At 46.3% G+C, this 23,791-nt stretch overlaps 1 protein-coding gene across 1 annotated transcript in view; it reads right to left on the minus strand.

Annotated features, from left to right (window-relative positions):
* The window catches only part of LOC310824297 (E3 ubiquitin-protein ligase MARCHF8-like), a gene marked incomplete at both ends in the record, with an annotated part of 208,148 nt that overhangs the window by 18,969 nt on the left and 165,388 nt on the right, over positions 1-23,791 (minus strand). Inside the window, 2 exons of the mRNA XM_083697179.1 lie at positions 2,675-2,855; positions 20,473-20,552. Of these exons, the coding sequence (XP_083553305.1) occupies positions 2,675-2,855; positions 20,473-20,552 (261 nt within the window). The remainder of the gene's footprint in view (positions 1-2,674; positions 2,856-20,472; positions 20,553-23,791) is intronic.

The raw sequence follows: 23,791 nt of genomic DNA on the forward strand, positions 1-23,791 counted from the left end.
CGACGTGGTCACTGTTGCTCTGGCTACAATAATTCCAGAGAGAGATGAAGTCCCAAAATCAAAAGTTAGCACTCCGGTCGGTCTTGATAACCATCTCTCTGCTAGCCAGGCCACGGACGTTGCAGATTTGCAAGCTAGGTTCGCTGACGTGTTCTCTCCCCTGCCCGGTCGGACTACGCTTATCGACCACCATATAGAAACGCAGCCGGGTTTAACGGTGTGCACACGTCCCTATAGGTTGCCGGTACACAAACAAGACATTGTGTGCAAGAAATTGGAAGCCATGCTGGAGCTGGGTGTGGTCGAGGAGTCCCGCCGTGACTGGTGTAGCCCCATCGTGCTTGTCAACAAGCCGGATGGGTCTATACGGTTCTGTGTGGATTATAGAAGGGTTAATGCGGTGCCTACCCGATGCCCCGGGTTGACGAGCTCTTGGACAGGCTTGGCACGGCCAAATTTTTTACGACATTGGATTGCACGAAGGGATACTGGCAGATTCCCCTCTCGCCGGTATCCCGGGAGAAGACTGCATTCTCCACTCCGCTCGGGTTATATCAGTTCACGGTGCTCCCTTTCGGGTTGTTCGGGCCCCAGCCACTTTCCAGCGCCTCATGGACCGCATTCTGCGGCCGCACTCTGCCTATGCTGCTGCTTACCTGGATGACATTGTCATTCACAGTGACACCTGGGCGCAGCATGTGGCTGCTGTTCTGCGGTCCCTGAGACAGACGGGGCTGACGGCCAACCCGAAAAAGTGCGTGATCGGGCGGAGGGAGATCCGGTATCTGGGGTACCACTTGGGTCGAGGGGAGGTGCGGCCGCAGGTGGAAAAGACTGCTGCCTCTCCACGGCCCAAGACTAAGAAGGAGGTGAGGGCCTTCCTGGGGCTGGCTGGCTATTACCGGCAGTTCGTGCCGGGGTTTTCAGAGCTGGCCAGTCCCTTGACGGACCTCACCCGGAAGGGTGCCCCGGATCCGGTCCAATGGTCGGGCCAGTGCCAGGGGTCGTTCGAGGCCCTTAAGGATGCTCTTTGTGGAGAAACGGTCCTGTATGCGCCTGATTTTAACCTCCCTTTCTCCCTACAGACAGACACGACGGCCTGGGAGCAGTGCTGACCCAGCAGGTGGAGGGGGCTGACCGGCCGGTGCTGTACCTGAGCCGCAAACTGTCGGAGAGGGAGGGCCGGTACAGCACGGTGGAGAAGGAGTGCCTAGCCATCAAGTGGGCGGTCGGCGCCCTCCGCTACTTCCTGCTGGGTCGCGCTTTCACCCTCTATTCCGACCATGCTCCACCGCATGAAGGATGTGAACGCGAGGATCACCCAGTGGTATCTCGCGTTGCAGCCCTTCAACTTGTCGTGCACAGACCGGGGGTGCAGATGGTCGTGGCAGACTTCCTCTCCCGTGCAGGGGGGGGGGGGGGAGTAGGCTGTCGGCCGTCGTATCCCCGGCCTGTGTCGGGCGGTGGGGGTACGTGGGGGGACATGCAGCGTTCGGCCTGTAGAGGGTGCTACAGGACCGTGGCCAGGGTGTGGGAGCGAGGCTTTGTCGCACACCTGTTGCGAATGAAGCCTCGTTAACGAATGGTTTAAGATGTGTGTGCCTCTGCTTTCAGAGGAGGAGCGAGAGGACTGAAAAGTCGACGAGGGTTTTTGGAGGGCTGGAAAGCCAGAGACTCAGTATAATAATTAAAATCTTAATAAACGGGACCATTCCCTCATCACCACACTGCGTCCACCTCTGTGTACAAAAGGATCTCGTTACAGATGGGTCTTCAATCTACGGTGGAAGATAGGTAGTGACTCTGCAGTCATGACAGTAGTGGGAAGCTCGTTCCACCAGCGGGGCGCCAGGACAGTGAAAAGCCATGTAGAAGTCTCCCTGCATCCATGTAGAGGTGGCGGTGCCAGGCGGCGAGCCGAGGTGGAAGAGCAGAGTGATCGGGCAGGGGTTTGGGGGCTGACCATTGCTTGCAAGTAAGGAGGGGCTGTTCCCTTTTGCTGCCCGGTAGGCGAGCACCAGGGTCTTGAATCTGATGTGAGCTACTACCGGGAGCCAGTGAAGGGTGCGAAGGAAGGGAGTGACATGGGAGAATTTGGGGAGATTAAACACCACACGGGCATCAGCATTCTGAATGAGCTGCAGAGGCCTGATGGTGGAGGCGGGGAGACCAACCAAGAGTGCGTTGCAGTAGTCAAGGCGAGAGATCACAAGTGTTTGGACCAAAAGTTGTGCTGCTTCTCTGGTGAGGAATGGACGTATCCTTCTGATGTTGTAGAGGAAGAATCTACAGGAGCGTGCTGTCGCTGTAATGTTCACCACACAGGCAGTTTTGGCATAATAAAGGGTGGAACATTTGTGATTAAAATGTTGAATATGGAAGCGATGAAGATTGATAAATCCCTTGAATAAAAGTGTATCATGTACTTTCCACTCAAAACTAATTGTTCCCTGTCACTTATCCAATCTTCTCTAAAGCCTAATAAGCCAAAATCACATTATCTGAATTATGAGTTAAAACAGCTTTCTGCACTTCCAACTGGGGGTTGGTGGTGGGAGTGGCATCTGCCTGTTTGGTCACACTAACATCTGTCAGTGCAGTATCGGGGTAGTATGTTTGGAGTATGAGAATAGCAGTACAAGTAAAAGCAGTACACACACACACTCCATCTCACCTTGCGTAGGGGTTTGAGCTTGGTCTCCATGATGAACTCGTACTTGCAGAGTTCACAGCAGCGTGTGTCTGAGCTCTTGATCCACTGCTGCAGACAGCCCTGGTGGACGTAGCGCAGGCTCCCTGTGCAGTGGCATGGAGTTATCAATGGACTCTCATCATCACCCTCACAGTGACAGATCCTGGAGGAGAGAGAGAGCATGTGCATGGATGCACACACACACACACACACTCAGTACACATATACTGTAGACCACACAGCACAGACCGTGAAGACTGAACACAGGTGGTCTACAGATCCTACAATAGAGAACCCAGACTCTCAATACAGACATAGAAACCATAGTATTTAGATCCTAAAGAGTGATTCAAGATTCAAGATTCAAAGTGTTTATTATCATATGCACAGTAGAAAACACGTTTCCCTGTACAATGAAATTCTTGCTTTGCTGTCCGCAGAATGCCAACCAATGTAAAATGTACAATACTAAAAAATATACAATATATACTAAACAAAATGTACAAGATAACAAAATTTAAGGCAGCATGTGATAATAAAAAAGCAACAATAATAATAATAAAACTGTGCAAATGTAAACAGTGCAATTATGCATGTGCAAACTGAAAATGACAGTCGGGTTCAGTTATATGAGGTAGTACAGTTATATGAGGTAGTCAATGATTATAATCTCCTATGCGTTGTTTAGGAGTCTGATGGCAGTGGGAAAGAAGGAGTTCTTTAGTCTGGTGGTCCTGCATTTAACACTTCTGTACCTCCGGCCTGAGGGTAGAAGTGTGAACAGTCCGTGCTGGGGGTGGGTGGGGTCCTTGAGGATGGAGGCGGCTCTCCTGTGGACTCTGCGGTGGAGTCCTGGTGAGGGCAGTGGAGTCCTGGTGATTTTCTCAGCGGTCTTCACCACTCTCTGCAGGCGTCTGCGGTCCATAGCAGTAGTGCTGCCATACCACACAGTGATACAGCTGGTTAGAATGCTCTCAACAATGCAGCTGTAGAAGTTGCTGAGGATCTTGGGCGACATGCCAAACTTCCTCAGCCTCCTCAGAAAGTACAGCCGCTGTTGGGCCTTCTTAACCAGCTGTGTGGTGTTAAGTGTCCAGGTGAGGTCCTCGCTGATGTGGACGCCCAGGTATTTGAAGCTGCTCACCCTCTCTACTTTGAGTTCCCGGATGTACAGTGGCCGATGAGGTCCCCTCTTCTTCCTCATGTCCACTATCATCTCCTTGGTCTTGTCCGTATTGAGGGTGAGGTTGTTGTCCTCACACCATGCTACCAGACTGGCCACCTCCCTCCTGTAAGCCGCTTCGTCCCCGCCAGTGATGCATCCTATCACTGCTGTGTCGTCCGCAAACTTTAGGATGATGTTGTCCTTGTGGGAGGCGACACAGTCGTGGGTGAACAGGGTGTAGAGGATGGGGCTGAGGACGCATCCCTGTGGAGTGCCACCATTTGTAATAATGCTGGCTGAAGTCCTATTACCAATCCTGACAGACTGGGGCCTGCCAGTCAAAAAGTCTAGGAGCCAGTCACAGAGGGTGGGGTGCAGGCCAAGTGTGGACATTTTGTGGATGAGTCTGTGGGGGATGACCGTATTAAAAGCGGAGCTGTAGTCTACAAAGAGCGTCCTGATATAGGAGTCTTTGTTTTCCAGGTGGGAGAGGGAATACTGGAGGACAGCAGCGATAGCGTCTGAGGTGGACCTAGTTTATAGATCCTAGAGGAGAGAGAATACATAGATAGATGTAGCAAACCATGGGCTGTTCAACTCTCAATACAGACAGAACTGTCAGTAAAGACTGAACTCTCAATACGCTGGTAAAGTGGAAGGTCACTGGAGACAGCCAAACAAACGTTCAGCGCTGCAAAACTGACATACAAATGGAAATATTTGGCTGCCAAATGTACTCCCAGCATAATTTCCGAAATTGAGACAGTGTGTAAAACTGCGCAGGTTAGAAGATTTATTTTTAAAAATGTGTTTTTTCAGCTATATTAGTGACTGGTCACAGTTAGCCACGTTACTTGTACTAGCAGACATGTAGGCAGATTTTGGTGGTGCCAGCCTTGATTTAAATGTGTATACCTATTTACAGTTGGCAGACATCCAGAAGAAGTCGCACCCTGTCACGCCTGAGGTTGCGGTTCTGCTGACTCTGGTGCCCTCCTCTGGCGGTCCGGTGCCAGTGCTCTCCAATCACCAGTTCATTCATTTCACCTGTGTTTCCTGCCCTGTGTTTGGTATATATAGCCCTTTTGTTCCCCTGTGTCCTTGTCAGAGATTCTCCGTCCTAACGTAAGTGTGTCCTGCTTGCCAGTCTGTTATCTCGTAGTGTACCCTGTTGGCCTGTTAGTATTATTTCTCTGTTTACTCCACTTGTTAAGTGTGTACCTTAGTTTATGGAGACTGGTTTTCTCCACTTTTATTTTTACCCTTTTGCCAGCATATGCCTGTATACCATGCGCCAGTCCTCTCATTAAAGAGTATCTTTATTTTTGTTACATCTGTCGTCCTGAGTTTCCCTCCGCACTTGGGTCCACCCTTCCAATACCATAACAGCACCCTCACCATTTGTCAATTCCTTTGCGATGTATCTCACACCTACATCGTTTTGTGGGGACGATATTTAAGGCCAAGGACAACAAGATTTAATTTGAGCTTCTATCCCGTGTTGTCCTTGACGCACGTTAACGTATGGTTAAAACGAACATGTTGCTTTGAAACTGTTAATGTCTAATGTTCACATGCATAGTTAGCAACACGTAGTCATAGCATATTGGATATGATCGATTGTCTGTCACACAGGGATGAGCAAAGCATTGTCAATCATTATTAACCATGTTAGCTTAACTTATGTTAGTTGGTCATGTGACTATTTGTGTTGAGTTCACTTCATCATGTCCAACTGTTGGAAGTAATCATTGGGAATAAATGTCATATGTATGCTTCAGTGTTTTATTTTCATACTCTTCACATGTCTAGAATATCAAATAAAATATTTGTATCACGTTCAACGATTCCAGCTAAAATAACTATTTACAGTATCCTACAGTATGGAGCTTTCTATGTGAGCTTGCTATATTTGTCTCCAGATATTTTCGTTGTCATGGTATTCTTTGATATAATATTCACTTTACCAGTGTATACAGACAGGACTCTACACAGACGGAACATACCACGAGAACCATAAATCAATAATTGGGCAACAAAAGCTTGAAAAAGCTTTAGTGGATTCAGTATCAAGATGTGACGCGACACTGAAAGCAATAACATTGTTAATATTTATGGCAAGAAAATTACCTTAATGTCTTTTTCGCCAACCAACACGCAGAGGTGGAGGTAAAAATCAGAGGACAAGCTCATTGTAATGAAAAAGAACCCTCCCTTCACATGCCCGTAGAATGGTTGTTTGTTGTCATGTCATCTTTTCCTTTTCTTTGCCTGTCCAAGCTTGCAACATTCGCTGAAGACTCTCTTTAATCCTCTGCATCTGACCCAAGGAAACTGTTCTCCACATTCTCCTCAATCCACCTCCTCCCTGTCTGCCGATGACTTTGTCACCTACTTTGAAAAGAAGGTTGATGACATCAGCAGCTCTTTCCCTCTACCTCTCACCAACACTGCTACCTCTTCTCCCAAACTCACTGCACTACACCCAGTCTCTGATTTATCAGATTTTTCCCCCCTCTCCCCTGATGATGTTCTAAAAGTGGTCACATCCAAGTGGGTCACATCCTGCCCCCTCGATCCTATCCCCTCCAAAGACCTCCTTCCGTTTCTAACCACCTTAATCAATTCCTCTCTATCCACAGGACCTGTCCCAGCTGCCTCTTCTCAAGAAACCAACTCTTGACTTGTCTGCTGTCCATAACTACAGACCGGGATCCCTTCTCTCCTTCTTATCTAAAACCCTTGAACGTGCTGTCTCTAACCAACTGTCTCACTACCTCCTTCAGAACAACCTCCTTGACCCTCACCAATCTGGCTTTAAGGCTGGGCACTCTACTGAGACTGCTCTCCTTGCTGTCACGGAGGCCCTCCACTCTGCTCGAGCTTCCTCCCTCTCCTCTGTTCTCATTCTTCTGGACCTGTCCGCTGCATTTGACACGGTAAACCACCTGATCCTTCTCTCCACTCTCTCAGAATTGGGCATCTCTGGCTCTATACTCTCTTGGTTTGCATCCTACCAGGCTGATCGCTCTTACCAGGTGACGTGGAGAAGATCGCTGTCCTCTCCACGAGCCCTCACCACTTGGGTCCCCCAGGGCTCTGTCCTAGGGCCCTTACTGTTCTCCCTCTATACCAAATCTCTTGGCTCGGTAATTTCCTCACATGGTTTCTCCTACCACAGCTATGCAGATGACACTCAACTCTTTCTTTCTTTCCCCCCTACTGACTCACAGGTGGCAAAACGTGTCTTTGCGTGTCTTGCAGACATTTCTGCTTGGATGTCAGCCCACCACCTCAAACTCAACCTTAACAAGACTGAGCTGCTCTTCCTCCCAGGGAAAGCCTGCCCTCTCCAAGACTTCTCCATCACAGAACTCTTCTGTGACCTCCTCCCATACAGCCAAGAACCTTGGGGTGATCCTTGACAACCACTTATCCTGTGTGGCGAACATCACAGCGACAGCACGCTCCTGTAGATTCTTCCTCTACAACATCAGAAGGATACGTCCATTCCTCACCGGAGAAGCAGCACAACCTTTGGTCCAAACACTTGTGATCTCTCGCCTTGACTACTGCAACGCACTCTTGGCCGGTCTCCCCGCCTCCACCATCAGGCCTCTGCAGCTTATCCAGAACGCTGCCGCCTGTCTGGTGTTCAATCTCCCCAAATTCTCCCATGTCACTCCCCTCCTCCGCACCCTTCACTGGCTCCCGGTTGCAGCTCACATCAGATTCAAGACCCTGGTGCTCGCCTACCGGGCGGCAAAGGGAACAGCCCCTCCCTACTTTGCAAGCAATGGTCAGCCCCCAAACCCCTGCCTGATCACTCCACTCTTCCACCTCGGCTGGCCACCTGGCACCGCCACCTCTACGTGAATGCAGCAGCCGTACTACTCGGTCACAGCTTTTCACTGTCCTGGCGCCCCGCTGGTGGAATGAGCTTCCCACTGCTGTCATAACTGCAGAGTCACTACCAATCTTCCGCTGTAGATTGAAGATCCATTTCTTCAGGCTACATCTTAACGGTCCCTCCTAATGACCTCTTCACCCCCACTACCCCCCCTGTACAAATTTCTCTCCTGTTAATAAAATATAAATATTATTAAAATAATAATAATAATTCTTCTTCTAGCATTGTGACTGCCCCTGGTCTGAGCATTGATTACTTTATCTTATGATGACTGATGGATAGATGATTCACTTGCTTAAACAAATGTATTTGGTGTAAGTCGCTTTGGATAAAGGCGTCTGTTAAATGCCATAAATGTAAATTAAATAAATAAATCACGCCTGGTACAGACGCTTGCGAGGAGATATTGTAGCCCCGCCTTTCTCACGTCCCAGTAAAGGGACCCAGCAAGAGCACCCATTTTTATCTTTCCACTCTTCACCTGTTGTTTATCCGAAGCATACTGTGGTTGCGTTCCAGTAGATTCAAGATTCAAGATTCAAGATTTCTTAATTTGTCACGTGCATACAAGTATACAGTGAAATGCAAAAGTGACAGTGCCACAGAGTAGTGCAACAACACAATAAGTTTTAAATACAATAAAATAAAAATAGAAGTACTAAAAAATATACAGTATGGACAGTATAAACAGTATAAACAATATGAACAGTATAGCCAGTAAGCAATATAAATAGCAGATGGATGATTATGTGTGTGCATATGTGTTAGAATGACAGTGCATGTGTGAGTGACTTGAGGGGGGCACTGGTGGGGTCATCGTTGACAATTCTGATGGCATGGGGGAAGAAACTCAGTCTTAGCCTCTCTGTTTTTGCTGCATGACAGCGGAGGCGTTTTCCTGACGGCAGCGGCTGGAACAGTCCATGTTTCGGGTGGTGAGGGTCCTTCATAATCCTGTATGCTCTGGTCCTACACCTCCTGGTGTACAGGACATGGAGAGGGGGGGTTGGAGCTCCCATGGTCTTTTCTGCCAGGCGTACCACCCTTTGCAGAGTTCGCCTGTCCTGGGCCGTGCTGTTACCGTACCAGACGGTGATGTTGCCAGCCAGGATGCTCTCCACAGCTCCAGAGTAGAAGGACTGAAGGATCCTCCGGGAGACTCTGAATTTCCTCAGTTGCCTGAGATGGAACAGGCGCTGCCTTGCCTTTCCCACCAGAGAACTGATGTGGGTAGTCCAGGTCAGGTCTTCTGAGATGTGGACTCCCAGGTATTTAAAACTGCTCACCCTGTCCACAGCAGTCCCTCCGATGTCCAGCGGTGTGTAGGCCCTTAGTTGTTGTGCTCTCCTGAAGTCCACAATCAGCTCTTTTGTCTTGGAGACATTCAGGATGAGACTGTTCTCCTGACACCAGAGTGACAGGTCCGCCACCTCGTCCAGGTAGCCTTTCTCATTGTTATCTGAGATCAGCCCCACCACGACCGTGTCGTCCGCAAACTTGATGATGGAGTTTTCGCTGGACTTAGCCACACAGTCGTGGGTGTACAGGGAGTAGAGGAGGGGACTAAGGACACAGCCCTGGGGGGACCCTGTGCTCAGTGTGAGTGAGCTGGAGGTGTGTCTACCCACCCTGACCACCTGTGGCCTGGCCGTCAGAAAGTCCAGGATCCAGGCACACAGGGGAATGTTCAGTCCTAGACCAATCATCTTATCAGCCAGTCTGGTGGGGACTATGGTGTTGAACGCTGAGCTATAGTCTATAAACAGCATTCTCACATAGCCCCCCTTCTGCCTGTCCAGGTGGGAGAGAGTGGTGTGGAGGACCTGGGAAACTGCATCGTCTGTAGATCTGTTTGGTCTATATGCGAACTGCAGTGGGTCCAGGGTCGGAGGGAGGGAGGAGCAGATGTAATCCTTAATCAGCCTCTCGAAGCACTTCATGACCACTGAGGTTAGAGCCACGGGTCTGTAGTCATTCAAGCAGGCTGGGGAGGTGATCTTGGGCACAGGGACGATAGATGATCTTTTAAAACAGGTGGGAACTACTGAATTAGCTAGTGAAAGGTTGAATATAGTGGTGAACACAGGAGCTAGCTGGTTAGCACAGGTCTTGAGTACTCTCCCAGGTATGCCATCCGGGCCAGCAGCCTTCCTAGTGTTCACCTTCAGCAGAGCCCTCCTCACGTCGTGTTCCGTCACGGAGAGTGCTTGCTCTGCCCCAGCGTGTGAACTCCCGTCAGCCGCGCTAGCCAGCACTCTGACGTTGTTGTTGTTAGCCGGCGCGCTAGCGGTGGTGTTGCCAGCCTCAAACCGTGCATAAAAAGAGTTCAGGTCTTCAGCTAGGGAGGCATCTGCACTTCCGGTTGAGGAGGGTGTGTGCCGGTAATCCGTAATAGATCGTAGTCCTCGCCATAGTCCCCTGGTGTCGTTGCTCTCCATCTGCGCCTGCATTCTGTCTGCGTATCTCCTCTTGGCGGCTTTCACCGCCCTCCGCAGTTTGTAGGACTCCGCTTTATACTCCTCCATGCTGCCGGATGCCAGCCCGGAGTTGTAAGCGGCGGTGCGAGCCCTCAGAGCGGCACGGATGGAGCTGTCGACCCAGGGTTTCTGGTTGGGGTAGATCTTTACCGTTGTCGTTGGTACGATGTTATCGGCTAATGTAGAGATGAAGTCCAAGACGGTCTCTGTAAACTCGCTGACATCGCTGGAACTTGATTGAAACATATCCCAGTCGACGTCACTCAGCGCGTCTTGTAGCGCGGCCTCTGATTGGTCGGACCACCGCTTTCCCTCCCTTTTCACGACCGCTACCTGTTGGATCCTCTGTTTGTAAACAGGCATCAACAGAATGGCGCAGTGATCTGATTTCCCAAAGGGAGGGTGGGAAACAGCTTTGTACCCATTCTTAAACTGAGTATAACAATGGTCCAAAGTTCTATCTCCCCTGGTGGCACACTTGATGTGTTGACGGAAGTTAGGCATAACTTTTTTAAGGTTAGCCCGATTGAAATCACCTGTTATTATCATCGCCGCCTCAGGGTGGTTGCTCTGATGCCGGCACAGCGTATCATGTAGGGTCGATAGCGCTGCCTCGGTGTTGGCCTGTGGTGGAATGTAGACGGCCGTGATGATGATTGAGCTGAACTCCCGGGGAAGGTAGAATGGGCGGCATGAGATGGTCAGATGCTCCAGGTCAGCCGAGCAGGACTGAGAAAGCGTCGTTACGTTGTTAGGGTTACACCAGTTGTTGTTGGTCATGAAACAAACTCCACCACCCTTGGATTTGCCGGACTCCTCCGTTCTATCCGCCCGGAAAACAGAGAAGGACTCGGAAGGGCAGATGACTCGGTCCGGTACCAACGAGGTAAGCCATGTCTCTGTTAGACAAAGGATGTTACAGTCTCTTACGTCTCGCTGGAAAGTAATCCTCGCCCTTAGATCATCCATCTTGTTCTCCAGAGACTGGACATTAGCAAGAAGTATGCTAGGCAGAGGTGGACGGTGGGCCTGAGCTCTCAGCCGGTTCCGAATGCCTGCCCGCTTTCCCCGGTGTTTCCTCCTCTTTTTTGGCGCGCTCCCATTGTTGTTATCGTGGGGGGTCCTTCTGATCTCCGCCGGCCACGCCGTGTCGATAGAATAATTATCCAAAATACTTGGTCTTAAGTTGTAGTTTAAATGTAGAAGTGTGTCCTTTTCGTAGGATATCAGTGCCAGTGAGTTTCTCACAATGAGAAAGTTTAGAAAACACATAAAAGCTAAAAAAACGCACATCCTCTGCGGAGCTCTCACAACGGCGACCGGCATCGGCGGCGCCATTTTTCTCATAGCTCATAGCTACAACTTAGCTTCACGGTTCTACTAAGAATCCTACGCTTCTCCTGGGCCGTTAGGCTGTCTCTACTGGAATCCTACGGTTCGGCTCGACATTCAACTGAAGAATATATACGAATTTTGTAAGCCAAGTTCAACGGTTTTTTGAGCTAGCAGGCTAACACAAGAAGGTCTGTAGCTAGCTTGTGTGCTCGCAGTTCTACAGAATTGTTTGAACCCTTGCTATCTTGACATGAATTCCTTCAGGTTATTATTATGACTTGATGGTCCCTTGTGTAGGCTACGGCTAACACTTTGACAGTCGGCTAGCTTAAGTGACTTTGCTGTCTTTGCTGGCTGAGCCCTTATGGTAGCTTTGACAAACACATTTCTTTCTCACCTCGTGTGAGAAATATTAGCGCCCTGTTCGCAGGAAGGTTGGCTAGTTCATGTTTGCAGTTCCAGGACTGCTCGAGCTCTTACTAGTTAAACATAATTCCTAACTAGTTGCATTCGTATGATGAAACTAGGTCTCTAGTGTGAGCCTTGAATATCCACTAGGAAGGTTGGCTAGTTAACGTGCTTGTCGTTATCAAGACTTTCAGAACACAGCTATTCTCACAGTTGGTAGCTCCTATGCCTTGTGCAAAAATAGCTAGCATACACATAGCAACTCTACCAATGCTCTCAGACAATTGGCACGCTAGCTATCTCCACCATTTTACTCTGGTTAGAGGTTTTACAGTTTTGTTGTTGCCCCTGCTACAGCTGTAGTGTGTGTGTGTGTGTGTCAACTTCCTTAATACCACTGTGTCTCTGTTTTCTCCCACACAAAATATGGCTCTGGTTGTGACCAGATCCAAAAAACGCCATTCCAAGAGGGCAGGTTCCAAGGAGCTCTGCCCGAATGGATGTGGACGTACCTTATGGAAACAGGACTCTCAGAGTCTGCCCATCATGCCTTGGACTCATCCATGCACTGACTGCCACCCTCAACGCGTTGTTCTGCGAGCTATGCTCTGCTAGACACTAAGATGCTTGGATGGCGTGTCAGATACGTGGAGGGCGTCGCGGCTGCAGAGTGCCTTGTAGAGGTTCCAGTGCGGACCAGGCAATCAAAGTGTTTTGCAGGGTCCCATAGTGAGAAGTTGAAGTGAGTCGACTGAAAGAGAACTAAAGGTCACAAATGTAACCCAATTTGTCTAAAGGAGATGAGGGAGACCCCTCACCTCATTGGCCCTCTTGCGCTGAGTTTGTGAAGAGTGGTTTCGCTGGATAAAATGGTCCCTTTATTGGGATGAGAGAAAGGTGGGGATATCTCCTCGCAAGCGGCACTGGCCTGTACCAGGCGTGATTGAATAAGGGTCTTCAGCGAAGGTTCACAAGAGTGTGTGTCCCATAGTGAGGGGTCTCCCATATCTCCTTCAGAGGGTTATTTGTAACCTTTAGTTTTATCTCTTCCTCCAAACAGGCGGAGGAGGAGAGAGTGGGATGAGAGTATGGAGGAAGGGAGAATTATGGTCCCAAGGAGAGGTTCCTCTCTTGGTTATTCCTGGGGTGCTTTGTATGCAGCTGTACAATAAATGCTCTGCGGTTAAGAAAATAACTTGAAATTAAATTCACTCATACAGACAGATACAGTACTTTGTGGATGAAAGTAAGTGATGTGTGCAGTTACTACACTCCTCGTAAATAATAAATTGGCTATATTTGAGTTAATAGACGCGCATTCAGTACACTTTTGAAGATATAAGGGATTCAATTTGCGCTGCTTCGACAGACAAACACACATTGTTGAAGAGTAATTGTAAGATGGGAGGAATTCTGGGAGAGCAAGTCAACATGAAAGACATTCATATGGGAGAGGAAAACACAGGTTGGAATTAGGACAGAAACAAGCTGACAGAGAAACTAGGATAATTGCATTCTTCCTGTGTTTTACAAATCTCTTTCTTTCTCTGACACCCTCTCTCTTGCTTCTCTTTTACTCTCTCTGAATCCCTCCATCACTCCCCCTACCTCTCCCTCTTGCTTTTTTCTCTCTCTCTCTCACTCTCACTTTCTATTTCACTCCATATATACCAATCTAATCAATTGTCTCTCTGTGACTCTCCTCCTCTCTCTCTCTCTCTCTCTCTCTCTGTGGTTGATTGATGTGTTGACTCCTCTCCAGGTTAGGTAAGGGGGCTGTGGTCCAGAGAGACACGTGAGTTGGGAATACGTAGGTGAGGGGCCAGGGATCAGGAGGCAGATTATTGGCTTCAAATAGCCTCATAATAGGTCACACGCACACACACACACACCTTTATCTCCATATTCCGTTTCATTCTAGACACAGTCAAGACATTTTTCAGAGTCTATTTGTTTTCTCTATTTCTGCTAAACAGGGTGTTATCATGGCAAACACAGAGGGGAGCCAGACATCACACGCATTTTGTTTTCTGCTCCCCTCAGCCTGATTTCACTCAGAACACATCTTAAGCTCCTCTTTCTCTCGATTAACCCTGATCACACACCCACAATCAAATTAGCATCGCTACCCCAGGAACTTTCTCTTTTCCCTTCCCTCAGTCCTTCCCCCTCTCCTCTCATCTACTTTCCTCTCCACCTTGGGGGGGCTCAACTATGCTTTATGTACTTTGCAGAGATAGAAAATTATTTGGCTGTGAGAAAATGAATCAAATAAAACAAATCAAATATAGATAAACTCCCATATCTGTTAGATGAAATACTGCAGTGCGTAACGTCTCGTCCTGTTTCTTAGTTTATGTTTGTTTCATGTTATTCATTTTTGTTTCCTGTTTGTTTTGTGTTCCTCACCTTGTCTCTCGTTTCAGACATTTCACCACCTACCCTTGTGTGTTTCCCGCCCCCGCCCTGATTAGCTTCGCCTGTTCCTCATCATCCTTCCCTGTGTATTTAGTCTGTGTGTTCCCCTGTCTCTGTGCCAGTTCGTCATTGTACCTTTACGTCCCAGTGTTCTTCTAGTGTTAAGTATTCCTGGTTTTTGATCTCCGCGTGTTATTTTGACTTTGCCTTTTTGCCCACTCCTTATCGGATATCTGTTTTCTCTTTGAACTGAATACCTGTGTACCGTACCCTGCCTTGCCTACCCCTTATTGGATTATATGCCTTTTATCTGACTGACTACCTGTGAACAGTACCTTTGTGAAAGTAAAGACTACATTTTTGGTTCAAGATTTTTGACTGAGTGCGTTTGAGTCCTTGTCTAAGTTACTCCAGTCGTGATACAGTGTGCAATCACGGCAGCTACATTTGTGACCTGTTGCCATAAGAACAGTAATGTGTCCTACTTCTACTATTTGCACATTAATACACCACTGTACATCGTAAATAATATAACATTTGAAAATGTCTTTATTCTTTTCAAAACTTTGTGTGTGTAATATTTACTATACATGGTTTGTATGTCTGTACTGGTTTATTTACATTTACACTTGAAATGTCTATTATTTTGAATGTTTGTGTGCGTGATGTTTAATGTTAATTTGTTATTGTTTATTTCACTTGCTTTGGCAATGTAAACATATGCTTCCCATGCCAATAAAGCTCCTTTGAATTGAATTCAAGGGACCTACACTAAGGCATTTAAATAAGGCTAATTTAAATACAAACCTTAAAACGACAGACTATGGTGAGTGTTTGTTTTTTTGTGGTTAAAAGCGGAACATCCTTTTAAAAGCAAGGGGTAAACAGTGGTAAAGCAACTAGCAGAAGAAACAAAGGGCACAGCACTAAGGGACAGCTACAGTTAGGTCCGAAAATATTTGGACAGTGACACTGTACGCCACCACAATGGATTTGAAATGAAACAATTGAGATGCAATTGAAGGGCAGACTTTCAGCTTTAATGCAAGGGGTTGAACATAAATATCGTATGAAACGTTTAGGAATTACAACCATTTTTATACTGAGTCCCCCATTTTCAGGGGCTCAAATGTAATTGAACAAATTACTAATCATAAATAAAATGTTGCTGAATGTCTTCAGCAAGTGAAATGCATGCTCGATCGGGTTGAGAACAGGTGATTGACTCGACCATTGCAGAATATTTCACTTCTTTGCCTTAAAAAACTCCTGGGTTGCTTTCTCAATATGTTTTGGGTCATTGTCCATCTGTACTGTGAAGCTCCGTCCAATCAACTTTGTTGAATTTGGCTGAATCTCAGCAGACAGTATATACCTAAACACTTCAGAATTCATCCGGCTGCTTCTGTCACATCATCAATAAACAATAGTTACCCAGTGCCAATGGAAGCCATGCATGCCCATGCCATCACACTGCCTCCACCGTGTTTTACAGATGATGTGGTATGATCATGAGCAGTTCCAAGCCTTCTCCATACTTTTTTCTTCCCTTCATTCTGGTACAGGTTGATCTTAGTTTCATCTGTCCAAAGAATGCTGTTCCAGAACAGGGCTGGCTTTTTTTTAGATGTTTTTTGGCAAAATCTAATCTGGCCTTTCTATTCTTGAAGCTTATGAATGGTTTGCACCTTGTGGTGAACCCTCTGTATTTGCTCTTGTGAAGTCTTCTCTTTATGGTAGACCTGGATAATGATATGCCTACCTCCTGGAGAGTGTTCTTCACTTGGCTGGATGTTGTGAAGGGGTTTTTCTTTACCATGTGAAGGATCCTGCGACCATCCACCACCGTTGTCTTCCGTGGACGTCCAGGTCTTTTTGTGTTGCCGAGCTCACCAGTGCGTTATTTTTGTCTCAGAATGTACCAAACTGTTGATTTGGCCACTCCTAATGTTGCCGCTATGTCTCTGATGGATTTCTTTTGATTTTGCAGCCTAAGGATGGCCTGTTTCACTTGCATCGAGAGCTCCTTTGACCGCACGTTGTGCGTTCACAGCAACAGGTTCCAAACGCAAATGCCACACTTGGAATCAACTCAGACCTTTTACCTGCTTAATTGATAAAGAAATAACGAAGGGAATAGCCCACACCTTTCCATGAAACAATTTGAGTCAATTGTCCAATTACTTTTGGTCCCTTGAAAAAGAGGGGGCGACATATAAAAGAGCTGTAATTCCTAAACCCTTCCTTCAAATTAAAGCTGAGAGTCTGCACTTTAAGCCCATATTCATTATAGAACTGTAACTGTAAACAGCTAAAATAACAAAGATTGTGTTAGAGTCCAAATATATATGGATCTAACTGACACAGTGGTGATAGGAGATTATGTAGTCACATCTGGGATTGGTTTTGGACTTTTTAATTTATATTATATTATATATACAGTCATGAGAAAAGGTTAGGACACCCCCCAAAATATTAAGTTATTCTTTTAAAAATATGGACATATCAATATTTTATCTTCTTTCTAACAATATCTATAGATAAAGGGGATGTAATTGAACAAAAAACAATGAAAATGTAACTTTGTAATCATTTATTTAACGAAAAATTAACAATAATGCCAATTCCTACTGAGGAAAAAGTTAGGACACCCCATGCCCTAATAGCTAGTATTGCCCCCCTTGGCTGAAATAACCTCAATTAGACGTTTCTTATAACTGTCTACAAGTCTCTGACATCGATTGGGAGAAAGTTTTTCCCACTCCTCCTTGCAGAATTCTTTCAGCTGTGGGATGTTAGAGGGGTGTCTTGCATGCACAGCCAGTTTCAAATCAATCCACAGCATCTCAATAGGATTAAGATCCGGGCTTTGACTTGGCCATTCCAGAACTCTCAATTTCTTTTTCTTGAGCCATTCCTTGGTAGATTTACTGGAATGTTTTGGGTCATTGTCATGTTGCATGGTCCACATCTGCTTCAGCTTCAACTTTCGAACAGATGGTCTCACATTTTCCTCAAGCACCCTCTGATACAATACAGAATTCATAGTGGATTCTATGATGGTGAGCTGACCAGGCCCTGCTGCAGAAAAGCAGCCCCAAACCATGACATTTCCACCCCCATGCTTCACAGTTGGTATGAGGTTTTTGTTCTCAAATGCTGTCTTGGTTTTGCGCCAAACATGTCTACTCTTACTGTGCCCAAATAGTTCAACTTTGGATTCATCTGTCCAAAGCACATTGTTCCAGAAGTTCTGGTCTTTCTCTTGGTGTTCTCTGGCAAACTTTAGTCTTGCTCTGATGTTTTTTGTGTTGATTGTGTTGATGTTGATTTGACAGCAGGGGTTTCCTTCTTGCACACCTCCCATGTAATGCAAACTTGTTCAGTCTCTTTCTTATGGTGGATGCATGTACTTTGACATCAATTGTGGCAAGAGATACCTGTAGGTCCCGTGATGACATTCTGGGATTGTTGGAGACTTCTTTAAGCATCTTTCGGTCAGCTCTTGGGCTGAACTTGCTTGGGCGGCCTGACCTGGCCATGTTGGTGGTGGTTTTAAATGTTCTCCACTTGTAAATTATTTTCCGGACAGTGGAATGGCTAATTTCGAATTGTTTGGAGATCTTTTTATATCCCTTCCCAGACTCATATGCATCTACAATTTTTCTTCTGAAGGCCTCAGAGAGCTCTTTTGATCTCGCCATGGTGATGCAACTCACTTCAACAATCAAGAGCAAACCAAACTAAATATCTGAGGCTTAAATAGGACAGGCTCCTCCAAAATCCTCTGTAACGATGTTCTAATCATTTGCACCTGATGTGGTGCTCTTGATTATAATTTTAGGCATTTTAAGTGGAACTAAATGTGGGGGTGTCCTAACTTTTTCCTCACAAGAAGATTGCATTTCTATTAATTACATTTTACCAATCATTTTTTAAATAATTTGTTTCAGTTGTATTTGTTTAGTTTTATTACCTCAATTTTTCAATATTGTTCAAATGAATATCAAATGTCCATATGTTTGAATATGTTGAAAAAGACAAAGGTTTTCATAGGGTGTCCTAACTTTTTCTCATGACTGTAGCTACTGATTCTTGAAGAATATAACTTATAAATGCCAGATGAGCTTAATTCAACTGTTTTACCACAAAATATAACTTTGTTATATTGTTTGTTATATTCCTGACACGAAGACGCTTGACACAAAGACAAAGAAGTCAATCTGTGGAGTCCATCGAGGAACGCCTGAGAGGAAGGCCAAACCACTAAGTATTTTTATTCAATTAGTTTGTTTTTTCACTACTCTGAGTGTACTGAGTGCTACCTACATCTTGTATTGCCAAAAAAACCCTCTCTCTCAACACCGGCAAATATCACAATGTGCTTCCTCCCCATTCCTGTTATTTCATCCCTCAGGAGGACACTGCACCCCCACTCGCAACCCTTCCAATCTAATCTACCCACCATGCTCAACTGACCACAACCTCACTGTCATGGGAGGACTTTGGAACTGCCAGTCAGCGGTCCGAAAAGCAGAGGCTATCTCAGCCTATGCCTGCTTCATGTCCCTCCACTTCCTTGCTCTCACAGAGACATGGATTACACCAGATAACACAGCTACTCCGGCAGCCCTCTCTGATGCCTACTCCTTTTCTCATTTCCCGACACTCTCTGGTCGAGGGCGAGGAACAGGACTCCTCATCTTGCCTAAGTGGTCACATAATGTCCTTCCCCTGTCACACCTGTCCATATCCACCTTTGAAATCCATGCTGTTTCTGTCACCTCTCCTGTCAAACTTCACATTGTTGTTATCTATCGTCCACCAGGTCAGCTTGGCCACTTCTTCAGCTTCTTCCCTGAGGACGGCACACCGAGTGTAGGTGTGCTGCGCCAACGTTGCCCCTAACTGAGTGAAGTTAGTCTAAATTGTTTTGGATCACTTCGGTTCAGTTTTTTTCCAGTGTTGTGGCTTGGTAGCAAGTGAACTGCTGCTTGTTGAAAGCTAGGTAGAATTGCATGAAATGCAGTTACAGAAGGTCACATTTTCGAAAGATAATTTCAGGGGTATAAAAATAGCCACAATAACCCGCCTCCATCTGGCCCCCCCACTTCTGGCGCTGATGCATTAACTGCAAAGCACATGACAGAATACTACCTTGATTACTTTTGTGAATTGAATAGGCCACACGATTCAGCTTGTGCACATGCAGGAAAATACCAGAGGAAGACTTCTGTTGTCACTTGGTGCACTCACAGTCTGGGTGAGCTCGTTAAACGATGCTGCGTGTGCCACTTTTTTTAAATATTTTTTTTAAGGTATTCCCGGTTGCAATATTTTGGCAGGATACCAGGACAAGAACAGGTATACCAGTTTGAGAATTTTGATACTGGCTCAACTCCATTCCAGACACAGTAGTGTTTCCTCTACCAGCTCCTTGTCCTACCAGAGAGAACATGGCTTCTAATGGTGCTTGCTGCCCTGAGGCTGCTCTAAGGGCCTTTTTGCCCCTGTCTGTAAAAAAGATCTAGAGGAAAATCTCGCACCTAATCCACACAGTGCGTAATTGATTCCTATGCAATGCCTAAGAGACCCTATAAAAATATTAATTCCGAAGTCACATTAACTATTATCCTTGCACTCAGACTCGATTCAACGCAGATGGACTGAACTTATTGAGGAACATGTTAAAGACATTTTTACATTTGAGCTCATTTAGCAAAGTAATATATAGCAAAGGGGGTGAATACGTTTATATACTTTCAAGCTTTTCATTTTTAATTAATTTGTAAACATTTCTAAAACAATATTTTTGTGTATCTTGTGAAGATCAGTGACAAAACAAATCTCAAGTAAATCTATTTTAGTCCGGTTGTGATTTCCTGTTGGAAAAAGTCAGAGGGGGGATACTTAGTGAAGGCACTAAGTTTTACAGCTAAGACATCCAGACACATACAGTATCACCCAGCAGTAGTGCATCTCCCCAGCAGCAGTGAGGGGATTTGAGGGGTCACATATCCTGGTTGGAGTCAGGGGTTAAAGGTTAGCATTTAGAGCAGTACCTTACCTGCAGATGTCCTGGTTGGAGGGGGTGACGGACATCCGTGAGAAGCTGCAGGGGGCATTTACAGATGTGGGGCTTCCCACCTGAGAACACAAACAATTCAACACCTCACAAAGTCTTCAAACCCTCAATGTAGACTGTGCATTTATAATCTCAGCATCTGTAGAAATATGTAGGCCTATGTAACCAAATCATTATCACTAACAAACAATAAAAATCTCTTTGTGAAATCAAAATACCTGAATTACATAATATGCTGCATAGTGCAATAAAGACTAAAACAATACAGATAGTTAATATATCAGAATGGGATAAAGACAAAAGTTGTGACAGCGTGTCACAGCGCCGAAGAATCTCAGAATACAAATATACACAGTTAAGCTTCTTTCTGAGGCCATAGAGAGCCTATGGCACTGAGAACAGATTAATCTGCAGGGCCAGCCTTTTGGATTGAAGTGAAGTGTTTATACCAGCACGCATGAGTTAACGTTAAATGGGCAGGGCAATATTGGGCATCAAGAATGGAGATAACTAGAAAAAAAAGTTCCAGAACAAACTCTGTGGGCTTGCAAAGTCTTATTTTGGTTGTTTAAAGATGGTTTGGACAATAGGTAGATAAATAGATTTGCTGGTGTTGAAAGAAAGTGTTACGGTTCCCCCTCCTAACCATCCCTCTGGCGCCACCTTGAGGCCCCGACGTTCATCGCTGGAGCGTCCAGCCCCCAGTCGACAGCGCACCTGGACCCAATCCCCAATCAGCACCCTATAAGAACCCTGCCTGGTCAACACTCCAGTGCCAGAACTTCTGTGATCTTACGGTAACATTTGCGCATCGAGACCAACAGACGCTTCAGCCCTCCTATATATCCTGCAAATTCCTTGTGCCTTATCTTCCTCCATGTAACCCAACCTGTTCTCCTGTGTTCCCCATCCAGATACCTCGTCCTCCCTGGTTTCCCCTCGTCGACCCTTCCACGGACCTAGCCTCCTTACCTATTACCGGACCTCCCTGCCTGCCCGACCATCTGCCTTTCTGACTACCCGTCTGCCTGCCCGACCATCCGCCTGTCTGACTACCCGCTCTCCTGCCAACCCCTGGACCGAACCTCGACTACTCTCTTTGGATTCTCCACTTGTCCCCATTCCCCTTTCCTTTAATATTATCATTAAATACGCCTTCGGGCTCCATCTACCCTCTCTGTGTGACGTTAGAGAATATAGTATTCACCTTCTGTCAAAATGTGATGACGTCACATGAATTTAATCATCAAAAATAATACTTGAAAATTATAAGTCCCGCCCCTTTGGGCTGATAAGTGCTGTGTGATGTGTCGTGATGACTTCATGCCGCATACATACATCTAGACACGCATACTATAAACATTTATTGCATATGAGGCTTAAAATAAAAGCTCAATACTGAGGGTTAAAATGTGCAATTAAAAAAAAAGGCAATTAAAAAATGGTTAGGCTGCTACTCTAGTGGTAGTAATGTGTTCAATAATGAAGAATAAAAATAAGTGTTCAATAATGAAGAATAAAATGGGGAATTAAAAAATGGTTAAATTTTTAAAAATGTTTAGTTTCAAACATGGGTATGACATGTCGTGGGCGTGTCACTGATAAGATCACGTGTTTCCCGGGCAAAAGGTGTATATATATGACCCTGTGTGAGATCTGTAGTAGTTGTCACTATATGACAGTGTCTAAAATGTCGTGTACAAGTAAGATGTGGGAATTGGACGGCGGTCGTGTAGTGCGTGTAGAGTTTGCATCAGGAGGTGCATTCCCCTATGTGGACATATACACTTTCGAAAAAGAATCTGAGAATCTTCTGAGAATCTATTAATCAGAATTCGAAAGATTGAAGGGTCACATCCTGGAATTCATCTGCTACATGCATTCTGTGCACGACGAGCAAAATGTGACCCTGGAGGGTATGAAACCCTCTATGCAGATGAATGTGGATCCCAGAGTACCGAGCCGTTCCCTGCAGGAAGCTTTTCTTGTTGACTGTTCAAGATCTCACATATGGCTGTTGGTGCGATTCCAGACAGAGGCAGAGTCTTCTGAAAGACCAAAGACGGTGCTGGAGAAAGAGCGCTACTGGCCGATTAAACTGGCATTCAAAGTGGTAGACTTCGCAAGGTTGACAAATCTCCTGAAAGCTATCACCGAGTTTTTCAATCAGGAAAGTCAGAGACTGAGACTCATCCAGCTGGCAAAACGTCTGAACACGTGCTCTGGTAAACGGATCTCAGGCCCGTCCAGGCGTTTAACCCCTAGATCTCTGTCTGACTCAAGATACAGACGTAATCTTTTTCCAGAAGACATGCTTGAAACAGACGGTGTTGAATCATAGTAAATCATGCTAGACACCTCTACTACCAATGGCTACTAGACACGCCTACTAGACACAAGCCCTCCCCCCCCCCCCCTCACCTTCAATCTATATAAGAAGTTTGGAAAAACGAGTTTGTGCGACATTACTTCAACATGGCTGATTTTTTCACAGTCAACGATTTGCCTTCATCAAGTGAAGACGAAGGCTACTCTACAGCTGGGGAATGTAAACCCCTAGAATCTCAGGACGAAGAGTCTAAGCTTCTCAGCTATCTTCCGAGCCTTTCTCAGGAATCTGGCGGCTACGATGATTTGTATAAACCGGTTCTTGAAGACTACCGGAATGCCCAGACGGACAACCTCACGAGGTGGAAAGCCCTAGAACATCAGAGCGATTCCGAGGAGACTATTAGCCTTGTCACCTACTCTCCCGACTCGCCCGACAGCGACGTGTCAAATACTCCGTACTGGCCTCTTGAATTCCCTGTCAGAAGATATAGGCCATATACCGACAAGCCAACATCGGACAAAGCACCCTGTCTGTACACCCCTGGGTGTCAGGCTTCAGATTTTGCTGCCCCCGTGGCTGAAGATCGTTCTGTCCTCAACGCCTATCCTACACCTCCGACTTCGCCTCGCCTGCAAATAGCGGGATCCCCTGTGGTTCAGAACGAACCCTGTGCGGAAGCTTGCATCACTGCTCAGGGGACACCCCTGAACCCTCCCTTGTATGAGCCGATGGTTGTTGTGGTTAAAGAAATTCTAGAGAACCAGCTTCAATCTCAGCGTCAGGGTGGTGATGTTTTTCTGGACACGGTGAAGGCCAGCGTTGCCATTGTGTTAACATTGGTGATAGAGGATCAGATAAAAAACGAATGTTATGGGTGTAAAACCGGTCATCCAAGCCAACGTCAGCATGCTTGTCTGTACCCTCTAGAGCGTGATTACTTTTACAGCAACTTTGAGGCGCTGATGACCG

The sequence above is a fragment of the Argentina silus genome (assembly GCF_951799395.1).
Source record: "Argentina silus genome assembly, chromosome: Y".
In the NCBI taxonomy this organism is placed as follows: Eukaryota; Metazoa; Chordata; class Actinopteri; order Argentiniformes; family Argentinidae; genus Argentina; species Argentina silus.